Source organism: Gorilla gorilla, chromosome 4, assembly GCF_029281585.2.
Source record: "Gorilla gorilla gorilla isolate KB3781 chromosome 4, NHGRI_mGorGor1-v2.1_pri, whole genome shotgun sequence".
NCBI lineage: Eukaryota > Metazoa > Chordata > Mammalia > Primates > Hominidae > Gorilla > Gorilla gorilla.
Genome location: NC_073228.2, coordinates 9,910,273 through 9,935,481, shown reverse-complemented (window position 1 = coordinate 9,935,481; position 25,209 = coordinate 9,910,273). Strand labels below are relative to the sequence as shown.

Below are 25,209 nucleotides of genomic sequence, written 5' to 3'. Positions count from 1 at the left end.
CTCGCATCTTTGAAATGATTTATTGTTCACTTTTGCACACGCGTGCTGAGGACAGGGCAGGTCCAGCCTGGGGCCTGCTCCCCACTGCAGCATTTCCAGGCCCCCAGAGTGGGCCTAAGGGGGACATGGGCGTGTCTTTCCACATTAAGTAGCAGGAGATTCCCTGAGTAAAAGGCATTTTCTTAAGTAGGACGTGTCCAGGCTCCAGCAGCAGTCCTGGGGGTGGGGGTTCTGGGCCTTCAGGCCAGGGCACTGCCCATGACTTCGGAGAAGCCACCTGGTGTTCCAGGTGCTGCTGGCTGAGGCTCCTGCAGCTCAGGCTGGGCCTCTTTCCAGGCCAGAGACTTCTCCAATTTGGTTTTAAAAAGCAATCCGTGACCTGGCAGAGCGAGTGAGAGGAGCTGGGGGTCAGGAGGCGGAGGGGTCTGTTTGCCTGCTGCGGGGCGGGTGGTAGGCGCCCTCACCTGGGCAGTCTGCAGTCTCTTTGGAGGCTCGCTTCTTGCAGCAGCCGCGGCACAGGCTGAACACACATCTGTTGCCCTGGGCACAGGAAATCTCGGGAGCCTGTGGCCAGCACCACTCCCGGGGCCAGGCTGGCCAGCAGGGGAGCAGCCCCACTGGGGAAGCCTCTGCCAGATGCCCACGGCCTGGATGCAGCCCTGGGAACTGCTCCCAAGCCAGATGCCTCTCCCTCACCCCAACCCACCCAGACTCACTCCACCTCCAGGCCTGGGCAGGGGCTTGGCTGGAAGCAAGGGGCCTTCCTGAGGCATCCATGCCACCTTGAGCCACGTTGCAAACCCAGCTGGGCGGGCACCAGACCTGCCACCCCAAGCAGTGCGGAGACCACCCTGCCCACCCCCAAAGCTGAAGCCTTGGTGGCATGCAGCCGGAACCCACTCACCTTTGGGTTTCCACACTGGTCACACTTTGCATATTTTGCTAGGAAAAGAACAAAAGGGTGCTGGTGAGTGAGGGCCAGGGTGCCCTGGCTGTGGGAGCTGCCCTGTCCGCCTGCACGGAGCCTGCTGATGGCGTCCATGCCAGCTGTGGCCAGCCAGCCCAGGAGGCTCAGGGAGGGCAGAGGATGCAGGCTGGCCACGTCTGCTTTTCCTTCCGTGAGCGATGGGTGAGGGGATGCAGGGGGCACCATCCTGCAGGAAACGGATAGGAAGCAGGTGGGCTGGGGGCTTGTCCCCACCCCCAGGCAGGGACAAGGGGAGCAGTTTTCCTGCCCACAGGGTCCAAGGGGGGTTCCATGCCCTTCAGTTCCAGGTCTCCCAAGCAAAAGGGCCAAGAAGGGTCAAATCAAGAATTCAGCCCGAAGCCCCACTTCCTGCCTCTCCCAGCTGCCTCATTCAGTGGCCTGGTTGGGGGCAGTGTGGCAGGCAGGGACTGCTGGCACCAGCCTGATGTGGCAGCTGCTCTTGGACTGGCCAGCGCCCTGGGGGTTACATGGGAAGGTTTCAGGGTTATTGCTGGTCTCCCCTGCAGCTTGTAAAGTTGTCAGAGATCTCCTGGGAGGCTGCCACCTGTTAAGGGCCCAGATGGGCTGGCCCAGGATAAGGCGGCCACCAGGGGTCTCAGGGGAGACAGCACTGGGCTGAGGCCTTGCCACTGGTGGCTAAGAGGAGAGGGGTGAGCAGCCTCATCCCGTGCCTTTGGCCCAGCAAGAAGACCCATGCACACACTCCTGGGGACCCCAGCCTCCCTCTCAGCAGCTGCTCAGGTGTCCTGTGTGAGGCTGGGCAGGGACAGCCGCAGGGACCCAAGGCCCTGAGCTGTAGACGAGCTTCACCTGGCTGAAGAGCTTCTCCCATAGCCTCATCTGATTCACTGAGCCCATGTCCCACATGCAAGGGCTGTGGCCTGCACAGGGTCCCCGTGCTCAGACCCCAAGTCTGGCTGACTACTCCGCCAAGCCCTCCGGGTGTCTGCTTCCAGCTCTGGGCCTTGAGCCTTGTTGACCACAAGTCTGGGTTCCTGTTACTGGCAACAGGGAGGATGGGGGTGATGAAGAGGCTCTCTCGGGCCCATCAGCGGAAGCAGCACTTACGCTTCAGAGAGGGGTCGAAGGTCTTGTGGGGGTTCCTCAGCTGCTTCTTTTGCTTGTTCTTGGACAGGACCTCCGCGCCACACTCCTCTTCCTCCAGGGCCCGCTTGCTGCGCACACCCGCCTTCTCCTTGCTCCCCTCCCTGGGCCTGAGGGGAGGGCAGCGGGCAGAGCCCAAGGACACCGTGAGAGGGGCCCAGCAGCCACAGCCACATGGGTCTGAGTCTGGGTGAGGCCCCAGGTCAAGGAGGGGCCAGACGGCCGTGGCGAGTGCCGTTGCTGTGAGGAGTGCTGTGAGGAGTGCCGTTGCTGGAGTGCCCTCCTTTCCTTCGGGTAGCCCATTCAGGAGTGGCCACTAGGGAGTCTGGGGCCTCTGAGATGGAGTCCGAAGCTCGGGCAGCCCCAAGCTCTGAACCACCAGCTCCAGGGAGGGCTGTGGCCAGATGGCCTCACCTCTAAGAACCCAGCAGAAGCTGGGGTCAACCTCTTGACCCAAGGGCAAATCCACCAGGATCAGAGGAGCTCAAGAAGTATGTTATGGAAGAAAAGATGTAAAATCCGAGCATCCACTGAGGGAGGACACAGCTGAGCCACCAGCACCCTCCACCAAGGACACCGAGGGGCACGTGGAAGGTGTGTGCTGCTCGGAGCCAAGGCCTCCCTCCTCCTTTCCCTTGGGCAGGAGCTGACCGACCATAATGGCTGAGGACAAGCAGGACAGGCGAAGCACTGTGGGCACAGGGTGGAGCCCACACCTTGGTGCACATCCCCGCCCAGGGCTGGCTGGGCTCTCACCCCGGCCGGATGTAGGGCTGGCAGATCCAGTGGAAGGGCAAGTCGCCGGTGGGCTTCACTCCCTCCTGCCTGGATATCTCCTCCTGCAAAAGCCCAAGGCCCTGGTCATGGCCCCAGCCCCTCACCCCCTGCAAGGCCGGGCTCCCACCAGCCCCAGCACCTGCCTGACACCGCAGCTTCAGCTCCTGGCTCACAGCAGCGATGCCCTCCAGGGTCTTCACCTTGGCCAGCTCCTCTCGCAGCTCCTGGTGCACCTGCAGCCTGAGACAGAGGCCCTGTCACGCAGGCTGGGCTCCCGGTTCCACCGTCAGGCCCCAGGCTGAGCACTGGGCACACAGGGACCTGTGTCTCTTCCTGCCCATCTCCACTCCTAAGTCACCCCAGCCCCTCAAGACCTGACTTAGCAGCAAGTTGTTTTGACAAAACCTGCAAAATGCCCCAGGTGGGCTCTGACGGAATCTGCCTGGGCGGCCCTCCAATGTGGCTTCTGCCTTAGGGGGCAACTCACGTGTGGTGCCACAGCTTGAAGAGGTGGGCCCGGACGTAGGACAGCGGGCAGGGGTGCTCCCGCACGATGTCCAGATACTCCTCGGCCAGCTCCCACACGGCAGGGCTCCGGCCCTCGAACAGGGCGGGGTTGTGTAGGTTGCCCTCTGTGGGAGGAGGAGTGGGGAAGGACACCTCGTGGGTTGCTCCAGGTGGATGGCACAGGAAAGCCTGGGACACTTGGGACACCCTTCTGTGCCACCTCACAAGGGACAAGGCCGGCTCAGGCCCCTCAGAGCAGACTGGGATTGGTGAACACCATCTGTGAACAGCACCATGGGGAGGGCAGCAGGCAGCGGGAGGCACCGACCTGGGCGGTGGTATCAGGCCGTGTGCATGGGGCCCTGGCTGCTGTCCTGGGCCCTGCCCACCTGCGCTCATGACGCCCTGCACACCCGTGTCCCGGAGGCAGCGCTCCACATCCTGCAGGCACTGGATGTTCCCGTTAGCAAACACAGGGATGGCCACAGCCTTCCTGTTGGCAGAGAAATGCCTGTTTCCACCCGCCCGGAACAGCACCCAGGTGATGCTGCCCCCAGCCACGGCCCCCTTGGTGGTCACGGGTGTCAGGCGTGCCGAGCACCCTGAGGTGTGGAGCTGGGACCCCCAGCAAAGCCCCAAGGACTGAGGGCTGTGTCACCCACCTCCCACACCCACTCACCGCACAGCCTTGATATGCTCCCAGGACGCTGCACCTGACAGGGGCCCCTTCTGCTCCTTGGTGCGTCCGTGCACCGTCAGCAACTAGGACAGAGCAGTGGTCGCTTGACCCCTCCAAGCCCCTTCCACCCCTCAGAGCCCCCTCCACCCCTCCACGCCCCCTCCGCCCCCACTCCACCCCTCCGAGCCCCCTCTGCCCCTCCCAGCCCTGTGCCCCATGCCCGACTCCAGGGACCTTTCCCTCACCATCTCAGCTCCTGAAGCAGGGCTGAGGAATGGCCATCTGGGGCCTACCCCAAGGCCTCTGCACTCTGTGGGAACCTCAGGCTGCATGTGCTGCCCAGGCCCATGCAAGAGCCAGGCTGGGAAGTGGCAGCGTCCCCACTGCCCAAGGCCAAAGGTGTGGGAGGGACTGGCTCCAGGCTGACTCCAGGCTAGTGGGGCACTGGGGGGAAAGTGGGTCCTGGGCCTGGCAGCCCCTGTGCAAGCTCATCCCCGGGTCACCAAGGTTGCTGTCCACCTTCAGAAGGTGAGTGTCTTGAGGGGCACCCCTGGAGACAGCAGCCCATCCAGGCCTGCGCCAAGCCAGGCTCAGTGTGCAGGGAACACAGGCAGGGGAGCAGCTCTGCTGATAGCCTGGTGGCCCCTTCCTGACCCTCTAGGGAGACTGGATGCTGAGTATCCCCAAAGGAGGCCCTGCTGGCCTCTGTGACACTAGGAACATGTCAGAGATGCCAACATTACTCTCTCCACAGGGACAAAACCCTGGAGCCAGGAAAGCAGTTTCTGTTGTAGAGGCCTGGGCTTGGGGTGGTGGCACTCAGAGCCAATGGGGACAGGCCAGTCAGGAGGGCCACTGCCCCCATGAGGCCGACGGTGCATGGTGTCTGGACACAGGAAGAGCCTCAGCTATGTCCTCTGCGCAAAGGCCCAGCTGAGGCCCATGACACCCCCGCGAGCCCAGGGCTCACCTGGCAGCCGGCCTTCTCCAGCATCTGGGCGTACCTCACGGTCTTGTCAATCTCCGGGAAGACACGGATTTTGCACGTGACAGGAACAGAGAGTTTCTCGTGGGCCAGCAAAACTGGGGAGAACAGAGGCAGCTTCTGAGGGGGCCATGGTGTTCCCACTTTAGCGGCCAAGCCCCAGAGCCCAGGGCCCTGCAGACAGCGGAGCCCAGGCAGCTTTGCTGGGAGGCTGGGAGGCAGCCCGGGCCACCATCTGGGTGTCTTCCTCAGGTTGCTGGGCAGGCTCCCTCCACCATACCCCCGGCCCTCCGAAGTTCAAACAAGCAGGGCCAAGGCCGGCTCTGTCTCCCAGGACATCTGGGGCTGGGCCCGAGCAAGGACTCTGCCCTGGCACCTACTGTCTGGTTTTAAAGGGTGGGTGGCGCAGGACAGGCAACTTCACAGCCACCTCCTTCCAGCAGAGAGGCTGCTGTGGGCAGGAAGCCCCAGGGTGATGCTGAGAACTCCTGCCAACGCCTGTCCTCTCCTGAGCCCCAACCAAGTGGACAGTGCCCATGTGTCCCTCTTGAGGGTCTCTGGGGGTCCTTCACCGTCCACCCAGCCAACTCACTCATTCTTTGGAGCAGGTCCCACTCGTCCTGCAGGAAGGCGCCATAGTGACCTGCAAGGAGCAAGCATGGCCTGGCTGGCACCTGTGTTAAGGCTGGTGGGGCCGAAGCCTTGCACCCCCTCTGCACCCTCTCCTGCATCCACGCAGGCCAGGAGCTGCCCTGCCAGGCGGGACACAGGTCCCCAGAACCAGCAGTGTCTCCAGTTGGGGCAGTGGGACACTCAGAGCAGTGGTTTGTCGGCATCAGACTCAGGGGCTCTATTTGCCCAGCTGCCTAAGCTCAGAAGGTGCTGAATGGAACCCCCACCCTGCACGGTCTGGAACTAAGTAACACCTCCTCAGGGGCCCGGTGAGGTAGCAGGCTCAGCCCCACACACAGCAGTGCAAGGGGGTAATGGGGACCCTGTATCAGCAATCATGTTTATGCAGAGGGAGCTCCCTGAGGGAAGAGAGAGCCAGTAGGGCTCGGCCCCTAGCCCCCAAGGCCTGAGGACAGCCACCCTCCAGAGGCAGAGCACAGAGGACAGCTGGCTCCAGCCTGAGCCACTGTCACAAAGAGGCAGGGCCTGCCGTCCTCCAAGCTCACCACACCTGGGGCTGCACTGAGCTGGCTCTGGCCCCTGCCCCAGGTGCCCCCATGCTCCACATGGAGCTCACCTCTCTTGGCTATCATCTGTGGGCAGCCCAAGTTCAGGTCAATGGCGTCACAGTAATCCTGAGCCAGGAGAGCCGCCTGAACAAACACCTCCGGGTCATTGGCACAGAACTGGAGAAGATGCAGGAGTCAGCCATGGGCCCAGCCAGGCCCTAGTCCCTTGCCGCCCAGCCCTACGAGAGGTCCAGTGTGACCCCATGAGGGTGTGGGCCCAGGTTCACTGCGGGAGGTGCTCTGTCCTGCGGAGGCTTACAATATGACAAAGCCGGGAGGAGTCCCCAAGCCACCCGGATTTACAGATTTTCTTCTGAACTGTGGCAGAAGCCACAATCACTGACTTCTGAAGAGCAGAGCCATCTCTACTGGTTCTGAAGAGGGAGTGTGAGTGTGAGAGGCAGCAATCCAGAGGCCCCAGCAGGGCTGCAAACCTCACAGCACCCAGGCTGCCTGAGCCACTCCTAGAGAATGGGGTTGGATTCTGGCAGATGCACCTGGCAGCCCTGGCTCCACCACAGGAATCACTGCTGTGGCTACGTGGACTCTACATGCCTGGTGCCACCTTCTCCCTCTCCTCCTGGAATTGAGCTGTCTCTGGAAAGGCTGAAAGTGATGTCCCGCCACAGAGAGAAGGGTTTTTCCCCAGGCATTCCAGGGCCGGGGAACCCAACCGCGGCCGCAGCCACAGCCCCTCCTGCGCACCTGCACGATGAGGGGCCGGTCCTCGGGGCACACCTCGCAGTACAGGTTCTCCTTCCGGTAGTTGGCGTCGCGGACAAAGACCTGGGCATGCAGCATGGGCGTGTAGCAGAGCTGTGCCCCGTGGCGCCGGCTCAGCAGCCTCCAGGCCAGCTCACTCTGGTCCACCATGGGGGCGACGACGTGGCGGGCCCCTCGCAGGGTGCGGCTCCAGAACTCGAAGCCCTGCAGCTTTGGCATCGTCTCCAGGCTGGGGGAAAGGCGCAGACCCGGGGTTCAGCCAGGCCCAACGAGGGGCTTAAGACTCAACTCAGAGGCAGCGGTCACTCTTCTAAGGCCGCTCCAGTACCACCGTTGGGTCACACGCGGGGGCACTAAAGGCGGGGGTCGGTGCAGGCTGGAGAAAGGCCACTCCAGTGCCGCCACCTCCTAGCGGACCTCGGGGGAGCCGCTGGACCCCTGGGACTTGACCCTCCCTGGGGAGCGGGACTCGATGTCGGCCTCGTAGGGGACTGGCGTGAAGGTGGAAGAAACCTTGACGCCAGCGTCCCCGCGGGCCTGGCCCTGAGCAGGCCGCCCTGCGGTGAAGTTAGGACCCCAGCAGGGCCATGCCGCGGCCGGGCCCTGCGAGGACCCCCGGCCCCTTCCCGGGAGAATCGGCTCCGCGCCGGGCCAGGGGAAGGGCAGAGCTTCCTTCTCCGCACCCGGCCAGGCGGCCCGGCTGGCCCGAAACGCCACAGGGGCGCCCCTCGCGAGACTCCTCCGGAGCCACGCGGCGGGCAGCGTTTGCTATGTGAAGTGACAGGAGCCCACACGCCTCCGCGTCCTCACCGCGCGAGGGCCCCGCCGTGTCCGCCGCGCGCCTTTGGCTCCGAGGGCGCCGGGTGCCGGTGTCCCGGGCCCGCCCCGCTCCGGCCTCGCCGCCGCCCGGGGCCCCTGCAGCTCCCGGGGCGCCGCGAACGCCCGCACCGCGCCGGGGCCGCCGCCGGGCCGCAGCCGGGCCCAGGGCTCCGCGCCGCCACCGGAAGGTGCCCGGTCTTGCGCGGTCCGGGCGGCCCACGGTGCGGCGGGAAACGCGTTCCCCGGAAACCGCGCCCGGCTCCGAGGGGACCGGCGACGAGAGGTCGCGGCGCGGGGTCGGAGATCAGAGGCTGAGGTCACCACCGTACCCGTCAGGCCGTGGCGAGAGAGGGGTCGGGACTCGCCGGGACTCACCGACAGCTCGCTGGAAACGAGGCATGTGGAAATTGGGCCTCGCTGAGGCGCACATAAGGCCCGGGCCGCGGGTAGACCGTGGGCGCTGAGGCCCTGCGCTGCCCAGCCCCCAAGTTCGAATTTGGGGCTTCATCCCGTTCTATCCTAAAGCGGCCCCGGAGCCCTGCCTCGAACCCACTCACCTGCCGCCTCTGAAAGCCACTCACTTAACGCCGCTGCGTTGCGGAAAATCAACCTCCAGGGACCTTCCTTGTCCGCCCTGGGTTTCCGCAGCCGCCAGCCTTCGATCGACTTTCCTACCCCCCGTGGTCCGTCCTTGGGTTATTTCGAGCAGTGGGGACCCCCTCGGAACCCCAGAGTGGATGTGAAGGTTATTTTAAACTGAAGGCATTTGAGACCCAACAGATGTAAAAAGCTTTGTCAGAGCTTTGCATATCTGAGAGCGAAGCCAGAAGTTGAACCAGGACATTCAGTACCTAAAACATGTGAAATCTCTTGGGCCCCCGGAATCAGTAAGGAAAACTCAGGCTGGAAGCTGCTCAGGGCAAACTTGCCTCCCGCTCTGTTCAGAGTCACCCTCTGCTCGCTGAGATAGATGGATATCTGATTGACTCCTTTGAAAAGGCTCATCAGAAGGCTGGGCGCGGTGGCGCACATTGAGACCAGGAGTTCGAGACCAGCCTGGCCAACATGGTGAAACCCTGCCTCTACTAAAAATACAAAATTAGCCAGGTGTGGTGGTGCGCCCCTGTAGTCCCAGCTACTCGGGAGGCTGAGGCAGGAGAATCGCTTGAACCTGGGAGGCGGAGGTTGCAGTGAGCCAAGATCAAGCCATTGTACTCCAGCCTGGCGACAGAGCAAGACTGATCAAAAAGGAAAAGAAAAAAAAAAAGGCTAATCAGAAACTCAAAACAATGTAACCGTTTGTGTATCACCTGTGACCAGGAAGCTCCCTCCCCGATGGCTTTTGCTTTAAATTGTCCCGCCTTTCCAGACTGAACCAATTTTTTTTTTTTTTTGAGACGGAGTCGCTTTCTGACCCAGGCTGGAGTGCGGTGGCGTGATCTCGGCTCACTGCAACCTCCATCTCCCAGGTTCAAGCGATTCTCCTCCCTCAGCTTCCCAAATAGCTGGGATTACAGGCACCCACCAACACACCCAGATAATTTTAGTATTTTTAGTAGAGATGGGGTTTCACCATGTTGGCCAGGCTGGTCTCGAACTCCTGACCTCAGGTTTTCTGCCCGCCTTGGCCTCCCAAAGTGCTGGGATTACAGGTGTGAGCTACCTCACCTGGCCACAATCTACACACTTTAGACGCAAAGACACAAACCAGTTGAAAGTGAAAATATGAGAAAAGATATACCATATAAACGGCACCCAAAAGAGAACTGGAGGCTGGGAGCGGTGGCTCATGCCTGTAATCACAGCCCTTTGGGAGGCTGAGGCGGGTGGATCACGAGGTCAGGAGATCGAGACCATCCTGGCTAACACGGTGAAACCCTGTCTCTACTAAAAATACAAAAAATTAGCCGGGCGTGGTGGTGGGCGCCTGTAGTCCTGGCTACTTGGGGAGGCTGAGGCAGGAGAATGGCGTGAACCTGGGAGGCGGAGCTTGCAGTGAAGTAAGGCAAGATCGTGCCACTGCACTCCAGCCTGGGCGACAGAACGAGACTCCGTCTCAAAAAAAAAAAAGAGAACTGGAATGATTGTACTAATGTCAGACAAAATAGATATGAAGATAAAATATATCACTAGAGACACATACAGACTCTTTTTCTTTTTTTCTTTCTTTCTTTTTTTTTTTTGAGGCAGGGTCTCGCTCTGTCACCTAGGCTAGAGTGCAGTGATGTGAACATGGCTTCACTGTAGCATCAACTTCCTGCATTCAAGCAGTCCTCCTGCCTCAGCCTGTCAAGTAGCTGGGACCATAGATACACATCAGCATGTCCAGCTAATTTTTTTTGTTTTTTGTAGAAATGAAGGTCTCACTTTGTCACCCAGAGTGGTCTCAAACTCCTGGGCTCAAGCCATCCTCCTACCTTTACCTCCCAAAGTGCTGGGATTACAGGTGTAAGCCACTGCACCCAGCCCATACCGATATTTTATGATGATAAACATGTCCATTCATTAGTAAGATGTAACAATTAGAAACACATAAGCACCAAACAATAGAGCCCCCAAATTAATAACGAAAAGAGTGAAAGAAAAGAAGGGAGAAATAGACAATTTAAGAATAAGAGTTAAAGATTTCAATACCTTACGCTCAATAATGAAATAGGACAACTAGACAAGAAACTGGCAAAGATGTAGGAGATTTGAGAAACACTATCAATCAATCTGACTTGACAGACATTTATGGAAAACTTCACCCATGGCTACACCATATACTAGGCCATTAAAGAAGACACAATAAAACATTTTCCCTCCAGCCTGGGCAACAGAGTGAGACTTCATCTCAAAAAAAAAATTAAAATTAAAAGAATTGGAAAACTATTCTCTAGCCACAGTGGAATTAAATTAGAAATCAGACCACACACGCTGGCTCACGCCTATAATCCCAGCAGTTTGGGAGACTGAGGTGGGAGGATTGCTTGAGTCCAGGAGTTTGAGATCAGCTTGGGCAATATAGTGAGGCCTCAGCTCTACAAAAAAAAGTTAAAAATTAGTTGAGTGTGTTGGCATGTGCTTGAATCACAGCTACTTGGGAGGCTGAGATGGGAGGATGTTTTGAGCCCAGGAGGCAGGGGTTGCAGTGAGCTGAGATTGCACCACTGCACTCCAGCCTGGGCAACAGAATGAGATCATGTCTAAATAAATAAATAAGAAACAAACAAAAATAGAAATTTGAGGTATGCACAAATACTTGAAAATTAATAACACACTTCTGAGTAACCCATGGGTCAAAGAAGAAACCAAAAGGAAAATTTAAAAATATTTTGAAGTTAATGCAAATGAAAACACATTTCAAAATATGTGGGATGCAATAAAGCAGTTCCTAAAAGGAACATTTTGGCTGGGTGCAGTGGCTCATGTCTGTAATCCCAGCACTTTGGGAGGCTGAGGCAGGTGAATCACCTGAGGTCAGGAATTTGAGACCAGCCTGGCCAACATGGTGAAACCCCGTCTCTACTAAAAATACAAAAATTAGCCGGGTGTGGTGGCAGGTGCCTGTAATCCCAGCTACTAGGTAGGCCGAGTCAGGAGAATCACTTGAACCCAGGAGATGGAGGCTGCAGTGAGCTGAGATCATGCCACTGCTTTCCAGACTGTGCGACAAAGCGAGACTCCATCTCGAAAAAATGAAGGAAAGTTTTAACTATCAACACCTATGTTAGAAAAGAAAAAAGATCTCAAATCAATAATCTATGCTTTTTTTTTTTTTTTCCTGAGATGGAGTTTTGCTCTTACGCTCTTACTGCCCAAGCTGGAGTGCAATGGCAGGAGGAGGAGGTTGCAGTGAGCCGACGTCGCACCACTGCACTCCAGCCTGGGCGACAGAGTGAGACTCCGTCTCAAAAAAAAAAAAAAAAAAAGAAAAGGAAAGAAAGAAAGGGCAGAAATGTCCCTATTTGCACAAACTATGGATACATAAAAAAACATGGATGGTTCTCAAAGTTATGCTGAGTGAAACAGAAAGGCCAATCTCAAGAGGTATATATGATTCCATTTATATAATGCTCTTGGAATAATAGAATTACAAAGATGGAAAACGTCACCAGGCCCCTGGCTTGGGGTGCCTTCCTTCCCCATGATGGGACACCTGCCTTTGGATTTTGCCTTCTCACCCCCTCCAGGCGATGGAGGTGATGGGCTGGGGGGCCAGAGCCAGGCTGGGTTGACCCTCGGAACTGGCTAAGCTTCCAAGACCCTCTCTTTATTATGAAGTCTACTTTTTCCATTAACAATATAGTTACACCTGCTTTTTAATTCTTACTGTTTTCTTGGATTTTTTTTTTTTTTTTTGAGATGGAGTCTCACTCTGTCTCCCAGATTGGAGTGCAGTGGTGCGATCTCAGCTCACTGCAAGCTCCTCCTCCCAGGTTCACGCCATTCTCCTGCCTCAGCCTCCTGAGTAGCTGGGACTACAGGCACCCGCCACCACGCCCGGCTAATTTTTTCTATTTTTAGTAGAGACGGGGTTTCACTGTGTTAGCCAGGATGGTCTCGATCTCCTGACCTCATAATCTGCCCACCTCGGCCTCCCAAAGTGCTGGGATTACAGGCGTGAGCCACCTCTCCAGGCTATTTTTCTTTTTCAACTAATTGTCTCTGTATATTTAAAATCTGACTCTTTTGACAACATGTAGTTGAGCCTGTGTTTTTATATCATCTGATCATCCTCTTCCTTTTAATTGGCGAAAGTTGCTGTGAGCCGAGATTGCGCCACTGCGCTCCGGCCCTGGTGAAGCCAGACTCTGTCTCAAAAAAAAAAAAAAAAAAAAGGCCGGGTGCAATGCCTCATGCCTGTAATCCCAGCACTTTGGGAGGCTAAGGCGGGTGGATCACGAGGTCAGGAGTTCAAGACCAGCCTGGCCAAGATGGTGAAATCCTGTCTCTACTAAAAATAGAAAAATTAGCCAGGTGTGGTGGCATTTACATTTAACACAGTTAGTAGCATGGTTGAGTTTATGTCTATCCTCTCCCTTCTTGTTTCTACGTGTCTCTTCTGTTTTGTGTTCTTTTGCTGCTCCTTTCCTGCCTCCTTCTGCGATAATAAAATAGTTTTTTTTTTGAGACGGAGTCTCGCTGTCTCCCAGGCTGGAGTGCAGTAGTGCGACCTCGGCTCACTGCAAGCTCCGCCTCCCTGGTTCACGCCATTCTCCTGCCTCAGCCTCCCAAGTAACTGGGACTACAGGCGCCTGCCACCACGCCCAGCTAATTTTTTTTTTTTTGTATTTTTAGTAGAGACAGGGTTTCACCGTGTTCTTCAGGATGGTCTCGATCTCCTGACCTCGTGATCCACCCGCCTCGGCCTCCCAAAGTGCTGGGATTACTGGCGTGAGCCACCATGCCCGGCCAAATAGTATTGTTTTAGTGTTCTATTTTATATCCTCTATTGGCTTCTTAGTGATTCTTCATTGTATTGCTTTGTAGTTGTTCTAGGGCTACTCAACATATATCCTAAGTTTTCCAAATCTCTTTAGAATTAATATTATACAATTCATACTGGACACTTCCCTCTTTCTATCATACTTCCAGCTGCAGAAATGTAATAAATTTATGAGTATAGTTTCCTTGAGCCCTCAGTGACATACATTTCCTTGTTCCTTGTTGACGTATATTTTACAGCTACAAGAGTTACAAAGGCCACCCTACAAAACTTTTTTTGTACAGTGGTGCAGTCATGGTTCACTGCAGCCTTGACCTCCCAGGCTCAAGCAATCCTCCCATCTCAGCCTCTCAGGTAGCTGAGACCACAGGCAAGCACCGCCATACCCAGCTAATTCAAATTTTTTTTTGTAGAGAAGGGATTTCATCATGTTGCCCAGGCTGGTCTGGAACTCCTGGGCTCAAGCAGTCCTCCTGCCTTGGCCTCCCAAAGTGCTGGGATTACAAGCGTGAGCCACCATGCCCAGCCGGATGTGATGTTTTGATTTTTTTTTTTTTTTGAGACAGGGTCTGGCTCTGTTGCCCAGGCTGGAGTGCAGTGGCATGATCTTAACTCACTGCAATGTCTACCTCCTGGGCTGAAGAGATCCTCCCACCTCAGCATCCCAAGTAGCTGGGACTACAGGCACGCACCACCACACCTGGCTAATTTTTGTATTTTTTGTAGAGATGGGGTTTCACCATGTTGCTCAGGCTGGTCTTGAACTCTTGAGCTCAAGTGATCCACCTGCCTCAACCTCCCAGGCGTGAGCCATTGCACCCGGCCAATTTGATGTATGTTTAACTCATTACTGCTATGATTCATTTTGATGCTCGAATCGTCCTAGATTTGGCCAGTGCAAGCCCCTGCATGCAGTCTGGCTCATGTGTTCACATCACTGTTTTTGTTGTTTTTGTTTTCTGAGCGCTTCCTCGTTTTCTGTACTTTCCCTCCCCCAACCCTGGAATCAAGCATGTTTTGTAGGGAGCCCTGGTTTTGTCAGTGGTAATGGTGTTTAGAGACCACGATTTTAGTAACAGGTGTCCTCATTACTTTGGGGCTATTGTTATTTTCAGGCTTTTCTAGCAGACCAAATTTAAAATGACATAAATACAGATATGCACACATGTGCATGCGTATATCGTTTTAAAGGCATGGGTGTACTGATGACTGAGGCCTTCAGTTACAGTCCATCGCCTCCGCTACCTTCTCTTTCTCCCATTTTGTATTTCTCTTCTGTCCCATTTACAATACACCTTCTAAAAAAGATCAAGATTTGGCCAGGCGTGGCGGCTCACGCCTGTAATCCCAGCACTTTGGGAGGCCGAGGTGGGCGGATCACCTGAGGTCAGGAGTTCGAGACCAGCCTGACCAACATGGTGAAACCCCATCTCTACTAAAAATACAAAAATTAGCTGGGCATGGTGGCAGGCACCTGTAATCCCAGCTACTCAGGAGGCTGAGGCACAAGAATTGCTTGAACCCGGGAGTCAAGGTTTGCAGTGAGCCAAAATGGCACCAGTGCACTCCAGCCTAGGTGACAGCGAGACTCTGTCTCAAAAAAAAAAAAAAAAAAAAAAAAAAAAACTAGATGTTTTTGGAATTCTTTCTGTCTTTAGAACATGCCCACGGAAGGTGGTTCAGGTTTTCTCTTCCGTGTGGTTACCACATCAGTTTAATGTGCAGTTTGGTTCATTTGTTTCTGTTTATCCTCAACTTTAGTTTTGTCCCCGTTTGTAGATTTAATTTTTTTTCACATATATAAGCTGAGGGTTAGGGTTAGTTTTGACTTTCCAAGACATCAAAACTGTATTGAAAGGCATACTCAGAGAAAGGTCCCTTTTACTACTATTTCTTCGACTCCTTTCCACTCACACTGGACTTATCCTTCCTGTGTTTCTTTCTGCAAAAATAAGGACACACACACATACATACTCTTATTTCTCCTTATCTTTTTTTTTTGTTTGTTTTCTTTTTGAGATGGAGCCTTGCTCTGTTGCCCAGGCTGGAGTGCAGTGGCGCAATCTCGGCTCTCTGCAAGCTCCACCTCCTGGGTTCAAGTGATTCTCCTGCCTCAGCCTCCTGAGTGGCTGGGATTACAGGTGCCTGCCACCACGCCTGGCTAATTTTTGTATTTTTAGTAGAGACGGGATTTCACCATGTTGGTCAGGCTGGTCTGGAACTCCTGACCTCATGATCCGCCCACCTCAGCCTCCCAAAGTGCTGGGATTACAGGCGTGAGCCACCGTGCCGGCCTCTCCTTATTTTTTGTTATTTTTATATTTTATTTCTTAATTTTTTTTTTTTTTTTTTGAGATGGAGTCTCCCTTTGTCGCCCAAGCTGGAGTGCAATGGTGTGATCTCGGCTCACTGCAACCTCCGCCTTACAGGTTCAAGCAATTCTCCCACCTCAGCCTCTTGAGTAGCTGGGATTATAGGTACCCGCCACCATGCCCGACTAATTTTTGTATTTTGTAGAGACAGGGTTTCACCATGTTCTCCAGGCTGGTCTTGGACTCCTGACCTCAGGTGATCCACCCACCTCAGCCTCCCAAAGTGCTGAGATTACAGGCATGAACCACCACCCCCGGCCCATTTCTTTACTTTTTGTAGAGATGAGGTCTTGCCGTTTTGCCCAGGCTGGTTTCAGACACCTGGTCTCTTTTTTTTTTTGAGATGGAGTCTTGCTCTGTCGCCCAGGCTGGAGTGCAGTGGCGCGGTCTCGGCTCACTGCAAGCTCCACCTCCCGGGTTCACGCCATTCTCCTGCCTCAGCCTCCCGAGCAGCTGGGTGTACAGGCGCCCACCACCACACCCAGCTAATTTTTTGGATTTTTAGTAGAGATGGGGTTTCACCGTGTTAGCCAGGATGGTCTCGATCTCCTGACCTCGTGATCCGCCCGCCTCAGCCTGCTGAAGTGCTGGGATTACAGGCGTGAGCCACCGCGCCCGGCCTATAATAAGTACTTTAATGTCTTTGGCTGCTGATTCCAACATCAGTGTCCAGCCAGGGTCGGTTTTGATTGATTTTCTCTCCCTGTGGGTCTTGTTTTCCTGCTTCTTTGGCTGCTAATTTTTCACTAGTTGCCCCAGGGATTGTGAATTTTACCTAAATATTTTTGGGCTTTGTTCTGGGATGGAGTAAGTTTACTTGGAAACAATTTGAGGCCAGGCACAGTGGCTCACACCTTTAATCCCAGCATTTTGGGAGACCAAGGTGGGCAGATCACCTGAGGTCAGGAGTTTGAGACCAGCCTGGCCAACATGGTGAAACCCCATCTCTACTAATAATGCGAAAATTAGCCGGGCGCGGTGACGCGTGCCTATAATCGTAGCTACTCGGGAGGCTGAGGCAGGAGAATGGCTTGAACCTGGGAGGTGGAGGTTACAGTGAGCTGAGATTGCGCCACTGAACTCCAGCCTGGGAGACAGAGCAAGATTCCGTCTCAAAAAAAAAAAACAAAAAACTGATGCTTTGGGGTCTTGTTTGTAAGATTTTTGTTTTGTTTTAGGTGGACCAGCGCTAACTAGTAACCAGCTAATAGATCTTGGGCCTTGAGACACACCCATCTGAGTATTCAATGTCTTACGAATTCTGAGGTTTTCTAGTCTGGTTGGTAGGAACAGGCACTGGTTTCCAGACCTGTGCAGTATCTGGCACTGTTCCGTCTAATCCTTCTGCTGGTTTCCTGCTCGCACGCATTGATGGCGCTCGGCCTGGTGCTCACAGGAGAGCCCCGTAGCCTCCTGCCTGGCGGTCCCGGGACAGCCCCTGCACCCCGCCACTGTCTGCCAGCTCCTCCCGGGTGCTCTGTCCTGCAATCCTCAGCCTCATTTTCCCCCCGGACTCTCAGCTCCACTTCCTCAACTCAGGGAGTCTGCTGGACTCCACCTCTCACTGTGCCCGGCCTGGAAGCTGCCAGGCAGAAGGCTAAGGTTACCCTAGGGCTCCTGGCACCTTGTTCCCACCCAGGGGTCACCGTCCTTCTTTGGCGGAGGCCTGGTATCCCCACAGCCAGCACCTCCTGTCCTTTGCCTGGATTTTCAGCTGTTTCCGGTGGGAGGGTGAATCCAGGCCTCGCTACTCTCTGGGTCAGAACTCCAATTCGTTACATTAATTTTCATTTTAATTCGAAAGAAAAAATAACTGAAGTGAAGATAATTGTGTGACTTAAGGTAACTGTATCTTCATAACAAAGATACGTGGTTTCTCTTAGGTCTCCCTGAAGCTCATTTGCAACTTGGATGCACCTCAGGCCCATCAGAGCGCCTCCTCCCCTGGCAGCAGCTGAGCCAGGAACTTCAGAGACCCCTGGACACCACATTCCGGTACCGGAGAGCCGGGAGAAGCAGGAGGGGTGACAAGAGCCCATGTGCTGGGCACTACCCGCCTTGCCCTGCAGGGCCTGAGGCTGTGGAGCTAAAGCAGTTGGGTTCTGAGGTCAGATCAGCCCCAGGCCACCCCCAGATAGGCCTGTGAGCCTCTGTCCTCCCTGGTGGCCCTGAGCCTGTGTGCACGGCTGGGGTGGGAGTGGCCGGAGGAGGGGTGGAGAGAGGCCAGAGGGGACCACGGTTGAAGGGAGCAGCTGCCTAGTGTTGGGAGACCGCAGGAGGGGTGTGGCTGAGCCTCGCTCCGATGCCCGCCTGCTGTCCACACTCACGCCTGGACACTGCCCACCTGCAGCCGCTGCACCAGGCCCACCCCCCAGCAGGCCCGTGGTGTTCACTGTAGTCCTGGCCCACTACCCTGCCCTGGGAGATGGCCCCTGCGCCCACCCCTCCCCTGCCTCTCCAGCAGCGGCTCTCCCAGCCCCCACCCACCTCTGTGCCTTGGCACTCACACTGAAAGGGCCTCTTCTGTGGGCATGCCGTGCCTTCCAGAACCCCGGGCTGGCCTGCTTTGCCCATTCCCGAAATCCAATCCTGGCTCTCGCTCCTGCCCATGCCTCTACCCCAAGCTCATGTCCACCCAGCGGCCCCCGCACAGCCACCCATGGGGTGCTGCCCTTATGGGTCCTGGAGGCTGTGTCCACCCCACCCCTCGATGCTGGGGGTCCAGGTGCCCAGGGCTCCCTGTCCCTTGCTCCCTCCCAGCCTCCACTCCTTTGCCTAAACCCAAGTCTTCCGGGTCAACCTGGCCAGCCGGTGGCGCTATTGACACCGTCTTGGTGAGGCTGTGAAGGCATCTTTGGCGGGGCGAATGCCTACAATCCGCTGACTTCAAGCAAATACTATTCTCCACGAGGGGCCTCTCCTCCTCAGCTGAAGCCAACTTCCCAGTGTCTGTACCTCCTACACGTTTCTCACCGGTGGTGTTTCTTGGCCAGAGCCTCGGTACCCCCCCCCCTCCCGTCCCAGCGCTTTCCCGGGAAGCCCGGGGCTGCCACGCGGGCTCCTTCCTCACTCCCTGGCCCAGCCCCGGCTCTGGGACATGGCCTAGGGGTGTGTGGGAACTGGGGACCAGAGGACAGAGGGCATCCCCTTCACGGCCCCCTGACTGGGTGGGGTGGAGCTGGAGAGCTTGCAGCTGCCAGGTCAGGGAGGAGGGAAAAAAGGACGGCGGTAGAGATCACATGCGGTTTAATTGTGGGAGGCTGAGAGCAGCATTTTTACCAAATTGGTGTAAAAATGAAACGGGGTCCAAACGTGTACACTGACAGTTACAGTAAATTTCAAAATCCAAGCAGCAATTTGAATCATTTCTTGAAAAACAAACACAGACAAACACCAAACATGGAGTTGGTGCCCGGCGCAGTCCGCAGAGTTGGAGGCAGCCCTGCATCATGGGTGTGGCCGGGCCCTGTGTGCCTGTGCAGGGGCCCAGCTCCTCGGGGACTGGCCCACGACCCCCCACTCAGCGGGCTGAGCCAATGCCTGGCCGAGAGGGGGCCGCAGCCAGCAGGCTTGGGTGGCTGCCCGTGCCCGCAGGGGACATCGGGGAAATGGGGGCAGAGTACGGGACCCGCACGCTGCCTGAGGAGTCTTAGCAGGGTGGACAGGCCTGGGGGTCTCTACCAGCAATGCAATAAATATGCAAATCCAAGCACAGAAAGACCAAGCGCAGACCCCACGGGCGCACGAGGCCCAGCCCAGTTCCTGCGGGCACGGGCACCACCGGCTTTTCACAGACCAGGAGTCTCCAAGTCGGCAGCTCTGGTATCCCCGAGGTGCCGTGGGAGGCGGCGGACGGGTGGGTGGGACATGCCTAACACCTACGTCTAGCAGCCTCGGGGGGCAGTGGCACTGGGCCAGACAGGGTCCCACCGGCAGGACCCTTCAATCCCGTTGCATGGCGGGGGTGGGGTGGGGTGGGGTGGGGTGGGGTGGGGTGGGGATGGTGGAGTGACCTCCGGTGGCAGGCGGGGGCACGGGCCTAGCCCTCCCGCACGCTCACGCGTGGCTCAGCCAGGGAGCTGTGGATGATGCTGACGATAGACTCCAGGCCGCTGCCCTCCAGCAGCGTGCGGTGGTCGCCCTCGATGACGTGGATGGATACTTTCCCATCGCATACCTGCAGGGGATGCGATCAGCTGCTGTCCCACCCCACTCCTGTCCCCGTCCCCGTTCCCGTCAGGCCCCTTGCGCACCTGGGAGAGGTTGTAGTCCGCGCCCAGGTCCTCGCCGTAGGCGCCACCCGTCTTGGCGCGCAGTAGCATCACGTTGCCATGGTACTTGGCCTTGGGTGTGTACTGCTCAGCGGCACGCAGCTTGTAGTAGAAGGACCGGGCCGCAAAGCTCAGCTCCTGGCGGTCCAGGCCCTGGTGGCTCTTGATGATCAGGTCCACGGCGGCTGCCACACGCTCCTCTAGGCCCTTCAGCGGCAGCAGCACCTCCAGCACCTGCGGGGTTGGGCTCTGAGCAGGCACCGGCAGCACCCACAGCACCGGCCTGCCCTGTGCTACACTGCGGGTGGGCTTTTTTTTTTTTTTTTGAGATGAGTTTCGTTCTTGTTACCCAGGCTAGATGGAGTGGCGCGATCTCAGCTCACCGCAACCTCCACCTATCGGGTTCAAGCGATTCTCCTCCCGAGTAGGTGGGACTACAGGTGAGTGCCACCACGCCTGGCTAATTTTTGTATTTTTAGTAGAGAAGGGGTTTCTCCACGTTGGTCAGGCTGGTCTCGAACTCCCGACCTCAGGTGATCTGCCCGCCTTAGCCTCCCAAAGTGCCGGGATTACAGGCATGAGCCACCGCATCCGGCCGGGATCGGCTATTAAAGGGGTGAAGTTGGGGGGCCTTTAACGCTCTTCGCGTCCCATCCCATCCTTCCCTTCCCCCTTCCGTTCCTGCCCAGTGCTCTGGGTCCTGCGGCCTCAGGGGTGTCCAGGACCCACCTTGTTGTGCTCCATGTCCGTGAACTGCTGCACGAAGAAGCATATGGCCTCCGTCTCGGCCTCAGCCTCACAGCCTGGGGTCAGCTTTGCCCGGTAGCTCTGAGAGGAAGGAGGGACTGCTGAGCAGATGGAAGGGGTGGGGCCTCCTGAGCGACGGTCCCCCAAAGCCAGGGCACAGGTGGGGACCCCAGACGTTTGCCGTAGGCCTCTAGGACCAGCCTGGCTCTCACCTGGGTGTAGGCCAGTACGTAGGTGGGCGAGCCGTCGAACAGGAAGAGGCTGTTGTGGGTGGGGGCTGGGCTCTGCTGGGCCTGCAGCTGGGAGCACATTTCAAAGGCCACGCAGGCCCCGTAGGAGTAGCCGGCCACGCGGTAGGGGCCCTCGGGCTGCACCTGCCTGATGCAGTCGATGTAGTAGGCAGCCAGGCTGTGGATGCTGTCAAGGGGCGCAGCTGCAATGGCAGTGCCGGGCACTCAGCATGTGCAGGCGGCAGCCACGGGCCCCGTGATGGCCAGCACTGACCACCGCTTCCAGAGGAGGGCCCGGGAGTACCTCGGGTGCACTGCAGGCCATAGGTGGGGATGCTGAGCCGGGAGGCCAGGCTGTGGAACACGGTGGTGGAGCCCTCAATTGGGTGCACCAGGAACAGGGGCCGCTCCGAGCTCTGCACCGAGTTGAGCCGCATCAGGGTGGGGCCCTCCGGGTTCACCAGCAGGGAGCGCAGGTTCAGCTGAGTCTGCTGCTGGGCCAGACCATCCTCCTTGGGCGTGGGGGATGCCAGCTCTGTGAAGACAGGGGCAGATGCCAGGCTGGTCTGGATGCAGAGCCCTGGCACCCACGCAAGGACACACAGACACGCACGCAGGTCCCCACGGTGCTACGTCAGGTGGGAGTCGGGGTGGGAACGCTCAGAATGGCACCCGTGACGAAGGGCGGGATGCCTGCCGGGACACGGTCCAGACAGCAAGGAGGAAGGGCTGCGGAGGCCCGGGGACCCCACTCCCGCCTGGCCGCCCACACACACCGTTGGCCTCATCTGCCTTTGAGGACAGCTGCTGCAGTTTCCCGAGCGTGAGCTGCCGCACCTCGCGCATGGACAGCACCAGGTTGAGCTCACGCTCCAGTGTCTGGCGCACCTCCACGCTCATGAGCGAGTCCAGGCCCAGGTCCGCCAGTGAGCTGTCCAGGTTGACAGCAGCCAAGTCGCGGATGCCTGGAAGGGATGCGCCGGGTCGGCAATTCCAGAGGGGGCATGGGGACGGCCTGCGTGCGGCAGGGCTGACACCCAGGGGTGCGTGGGCTGTGCATCTCCCAAAGCACCATCACCACAGTGACACCTGCGCCCGCACCCTGGCTCTGCAGATGAGGAAACTGAGGCGCACAGGGGCACGACTGCTATGTCCCAAGACCCTGATGCCAGCAGGGGAACCGCCTGGCGCGGCTCCTACTGGGAGTGCTCACCCAGGATGTGTGCCACGGCCTCCACCAGGTCCCGCTGGCTGTCCCTGTCCCTGTAGGCCGCAGCCTTCTCAGCCAGCACAAAGCTGCTCAGGACCATGTGGGGCTGGTTCAGGAAGAGATCCAGCACCTCCAGGCAGGACGCCATGCGCTGGGGCAGCGTGCCACTGACGATCGTGTCGTTGGTGCTCATCGTCTCCACCAAAATGCCCACGTCGCCGATGGCGCCCCACTGCACGGCCAGGCCTGTGGGCGAGGGGGCAGGTGGGCAGAGCTGCGGGGAGGTCGGGGTGGGGAGTGGCCACTGGGAGAGGGCGGGGTGGGCAGGGTCGAGGGGAGAGGGTGGGGCCCACCTGGGAGGCCTTCGTGCCGGCGTTTCTCACAGATACGCTCCATGGCGGAATTGGCAAAGCCGTAGTTGCTCTGTCCCGCATTGCCACGCCCGCAGCTCACAGAGGAGAAGACCACAAAGTAGTCCAGCTCAGGGCACGCCTCTCGGGTCACCCTGTGGGCATGCGTGTCACTCCCCATTGGCCAGCATCCCCAGGAGCCCCCAACGTCCCATCCCCAGGAAACGCCAGAGAGGGCTGTCATCAAACCACCTTGGCTCCCACGGCCCTGAGCCCAGAGCCCGGCAGAGGCGAGAGCAGGGCTGTGCGGTGCCCACCTGTCCAGGTTCAGGGTGCCGCTGTACTTGGGCTTGCAGACGTCCTGGAAGAACTCTGGGGTCTGGTTCTCCAGCATGGCATCTCTCAAGACCTGGTGGAGGCATCCTCAGCACTCCCTGCCTCACCTGTCCACCCAGGGTCCCCCCCTTGGTCTCGGGGCTTTTGAGGGCCCCATTTGGGGCCTTCCCTCACCACGGCCAGGTTGAAGACGCCGCCCACGGGCCCAAGCTGCGCCGCCTCGGCAATGAGGCCCCGGGCCCCCTCCAGTGAGCTGATGTTGCTGGTGGACACCTGCACCTGTACGCCCTGGCGCCTCCACCGGCGGACCTGCTTGGCCTGGTAGCCTGCGGGACACAGGACTGTGGGCTGGACTGGGCCAGGGTACGGTCTCTTCCCCACACGCCGGGCTGGGGAAGTGGGGAGCAGCCGCAGAGCCCCATCCAGCAAGCCCCCCACAAGACGGAGGGGGACAGACCCCAGGCACCGTGACAGCCCACAATGGTGGGCTGCAGAGAAGGACTCAGGGGCCCGGGGCTGTGCCTGGCCCAGGCTGGTCCACAAGCACCCCTGCCGACTCACCTGTCCGGATCCCGGAGCGAGAAGTCAACACGAGCTTCTGCACCCCACGCTGTATCAGCCACTGCGCCAACTCCAGGCCGAAGCCACCGAGACCACCAGCGATGATGTAGCTCTTGTGGGCCGGGCAGAAGGTCTTGGAGATGGCCGACATCAGCTTGGGTTTGGCCCCCTTCAGCACTGCCTCCGGCTCCTCCGCAAGCACCTGTGTCCAAGCAGCACCCACCGGCTCAGGCACTGCCTGGGGACCAGAGCCTGGGATGCCCGAGGCGCCGGGACTCCTCCCCTCACCTGCACGACGACTTTGCCAATGTGCTTCCCTTGGGCCATGTAGCGGAAGGCGTCCTCCACCTGGGCCCCGTGGAACACCGTGCACTTGAGGGGCCGTACCACCCCATCCCGGATGCCGGCCTGCACAAGCGCCCACACCTCCCGCCAGTCAGCACTGCTCTCGTTGAAGAACGCATCCAGCAGGACCCCGTGGAATGTCACGCTCTTTAGGAAGATAGCCATGCCTGCGGGCAGGGGCCGTGCTCACCCAGGGCCTTCCACAGGTCCACCCACACCCATCCATGCCCACCCCCGCCCAGGCGCTGCCGGCCTCACCGAGTGGGTGGTTCTGAGAAAGGTCGAATTTGCCAATTTCCAGGAAGCGACCGTGCGTAGCCAAGCACCTCACGCTGGCCTGCAGCTTCTCTTCCGCCAAGGAGTTCAAGACCAGGTCAACGCCTGGGGGGCCAGAGGGGCCAGACAGTCACACCCACTGCAAGCCCAGCCACCACAGTCCAGAGGGCCAGACCCTGCTTCTCCCTGGGCCGGAGGCTAGGCAGGAGGCAGGTGGGGGATGTGGGGGCCACTCACCCTTCCCGCCCGTGTGCCACAGCACATGCTGCTCGAAGGATGTGTCCCGGGAGTTGGCGAAGCTGGTGCTGTCGAGCTGGGGGAACCTGGCCTGGAGGTACGCCCGCTTCTCAGCCGACCCTGGTGAAGAGAGGACGCGCGGCTGGTGAGCCGGGGCGGCGGGGCCAGGAGGGCAGCGGGAGGCACCGGGGGCGGGGCCTTACCCACGGTGGTGAAGACGCGGCAGCCCAGACTGAGGGCGATGGCGATGGCGGCCTGGCCCACGCCGCCCGAGCCCGAGTGGATGAGCACCGTCTCCCCGGGGCGCACCCGCCCACGCACCACCAGTGCGTAGTAGGCCGTGCTGTAGACGACAGGCACTGAGGCCGCCTCCTCCAGGGTCCTGGGGATGCAGCAGGTGGGTCAGCACAGGCCTGGCCGCCATCCACGTGGGGCCCAGGCTCACACCCTCGACGCACTCACCAGTTGGAAGGCACATCCCAGAGGAAGTCCGGTGACAGCAGGACAGAGGTGGCCAGGCCCTTGGCAGGCACCAGTCCCATCACACGCTTGCCGCTGGTGTCTCGGCCCGAGAACTCCATACCTAGCAGGCTGTCCTGGGAGGTCCACTTCCCTGGGGGAGACGGCACTGAGCCCCTCACCGCCTGCCCTTCCCTCCCGAGGGGCTCCCAGGCAGGTCCTAGCTGCTGGGGTCTCTGCTCCCTGGCCCAGTCCACTCCCACGGCCCCATGCCACCCATACCTGGGATGGCATCAGGGGACAGCTTGCCAGTGGCCAGCATGATGTCGCGGAAGTTGAGGGAGGCGTAGTAGACCGTGCAGAGCTGGGCGCCAGGGCAGGTGGGCTGGGCATGGCGCAGCGAGGAGCAGACCCAGCGGATGGAGGACAGGTCCCCCCGGGTGAGGGTGGTCACAAAGGCGTGTGCCGTCGGCTCCTCAGGCTTGTCTAGGGAAACAGGGAGGTGGGGCTGCTGCGGGGCCTTCGGGTGCAGTCTCCCGGGAGGGGCAGGGCAGTGTCGGGGGC

General features: G+C 58.4%; 2 protein-coding genes and 1 long non-coding RNA gene across 9 annotated transcripts in view; 1 reads left to right on the top strand and 2 right to left on the bottom strand.

The window, feature by feature from the left end:
• Positions 1–4: 4 nt before the first annotated feature.
• DUS1L (dihydrouridine synthase 1 like) lies at positions 5–9,061 on the bottom strand. 6 transcript variants are annotated; one of them, XM_031011669.2, is made up of 14 exons: positions 8,199–9,061; positions 6,987–7,233; positions 6,290–6,398; positions 5,633–5,683; positions 5,026–5,138; positions 4,056–4,138; positions 3,766–3,869; positions 3,357–3,501; positions 3,013–3,109; positions 2,849–2,931; positions 2,057–2,202; positions 905–942; positions 465–540; positions 5–379 (listed from the first exon to the last, which is right to left on the bottom strand). In XM_031011669.2, exons 2-14 carry the CDS (start codon positions 7,221–7,223, stop codon positions 240–242), a joined length of 1,422 nt encoding a protein of 473 aa, XP_030867529.2. In that variant the 5' UTR covers positions 7,224–7,233; positions 8,199–9,061; the 3' UTR covers positions 5–239. The 6 variants fall into 6 exon arrangements, 4 of the variants coding, with proteins under 4 accessions (XP_030867529.2, XP_004040847.4, XP_018881964.1 ...); XM_004040799.5 differs by lacking the exon at positions 8,199–9,061 and adding an exon at positions 7,815–8,012; XM_019026419.4 differs by lacking the exon at positions 8,199–9,061 and adding an exon at positions 7,815–7,970 and having other exon boundaries at positions 465–532.
• On the top strand, positions 9,006–18,966 carry LOC129533950 (uncharacterized). Its single transcript, XR_010133699.1, has 2 exons — positions 9,006–9,114; positions 17,507–18,966. It is a non-coding gene; the product is annotated as an uncharacterized lncRNA (long non-coding RNA).
• FASN (fatty acid synthase) overlaps positions 18,853–25,209 on the bottom strand; it is a 19,868-nt gene continuing 13,511 nt past the window's right edge. For both annotated transcript variants that reach the window (XM_019026414.3, XM_031011644.3), the window contains exons 27-43: positions 24,928–25,131; positions 24,649–24,799; positions 24,390–24,568; positions 24,187–24,306; positions 23,932–24,054; positions 23,617–23,840; positions 23,329–23,530; positions 22,942–23,093; positions 22,749–22,840; positions 22,435–22,586; positions 22,085–22,327; positions 21,648–21,836; positions 21,176–21,406; positions 20,854–21,074; positions 20,624–20,722; positions 19,877–20,128; positions 18,853–19,800 (exon numbers count right to left, since the gene is read on the bottom strand). In XM_019026414.3, coding sequence (XP_018881959.2) covers positions 19,663–19,800; positions 19,877–20,128; positions 20,624–20,722; positions 20,854–21,074; positions 21,176–21,406; positions 21,648–21,836; positions 22,085–22,327; positions 22,435–22,586; positions 22,749–22,840; positions 22,942–23,093; positions 23,329–23,530; positions 23,617–23,840; positions 23,932–24,054; positions 24,187–24,306; positions 24,390–24,568; positions 24,649–24,799; positions 24,928–25,131 — 2,972 coding nt within the window. In that variant the 3' untranslated portion in view covers positions 18,853–19,662. The remainder of the gene's footprint in view (positions 19,801–19,876; positions 20,129–20,623; positions 20,723–20,853; positions 21,075–21,175; positions 21,407–21,647; positions 21,837–22,084; positions 22,328–22,434; positions 22,587–22,748; positions 22,841–22,941; positions 23,094–23,328; positions 23,531–23,616; positions 23,841–23,931; positions 24,055–24,186; positions 24,307–24,389; positions 24,569–24,648; positions 24,800–24,927; positions 25,132–25,209) is intronic.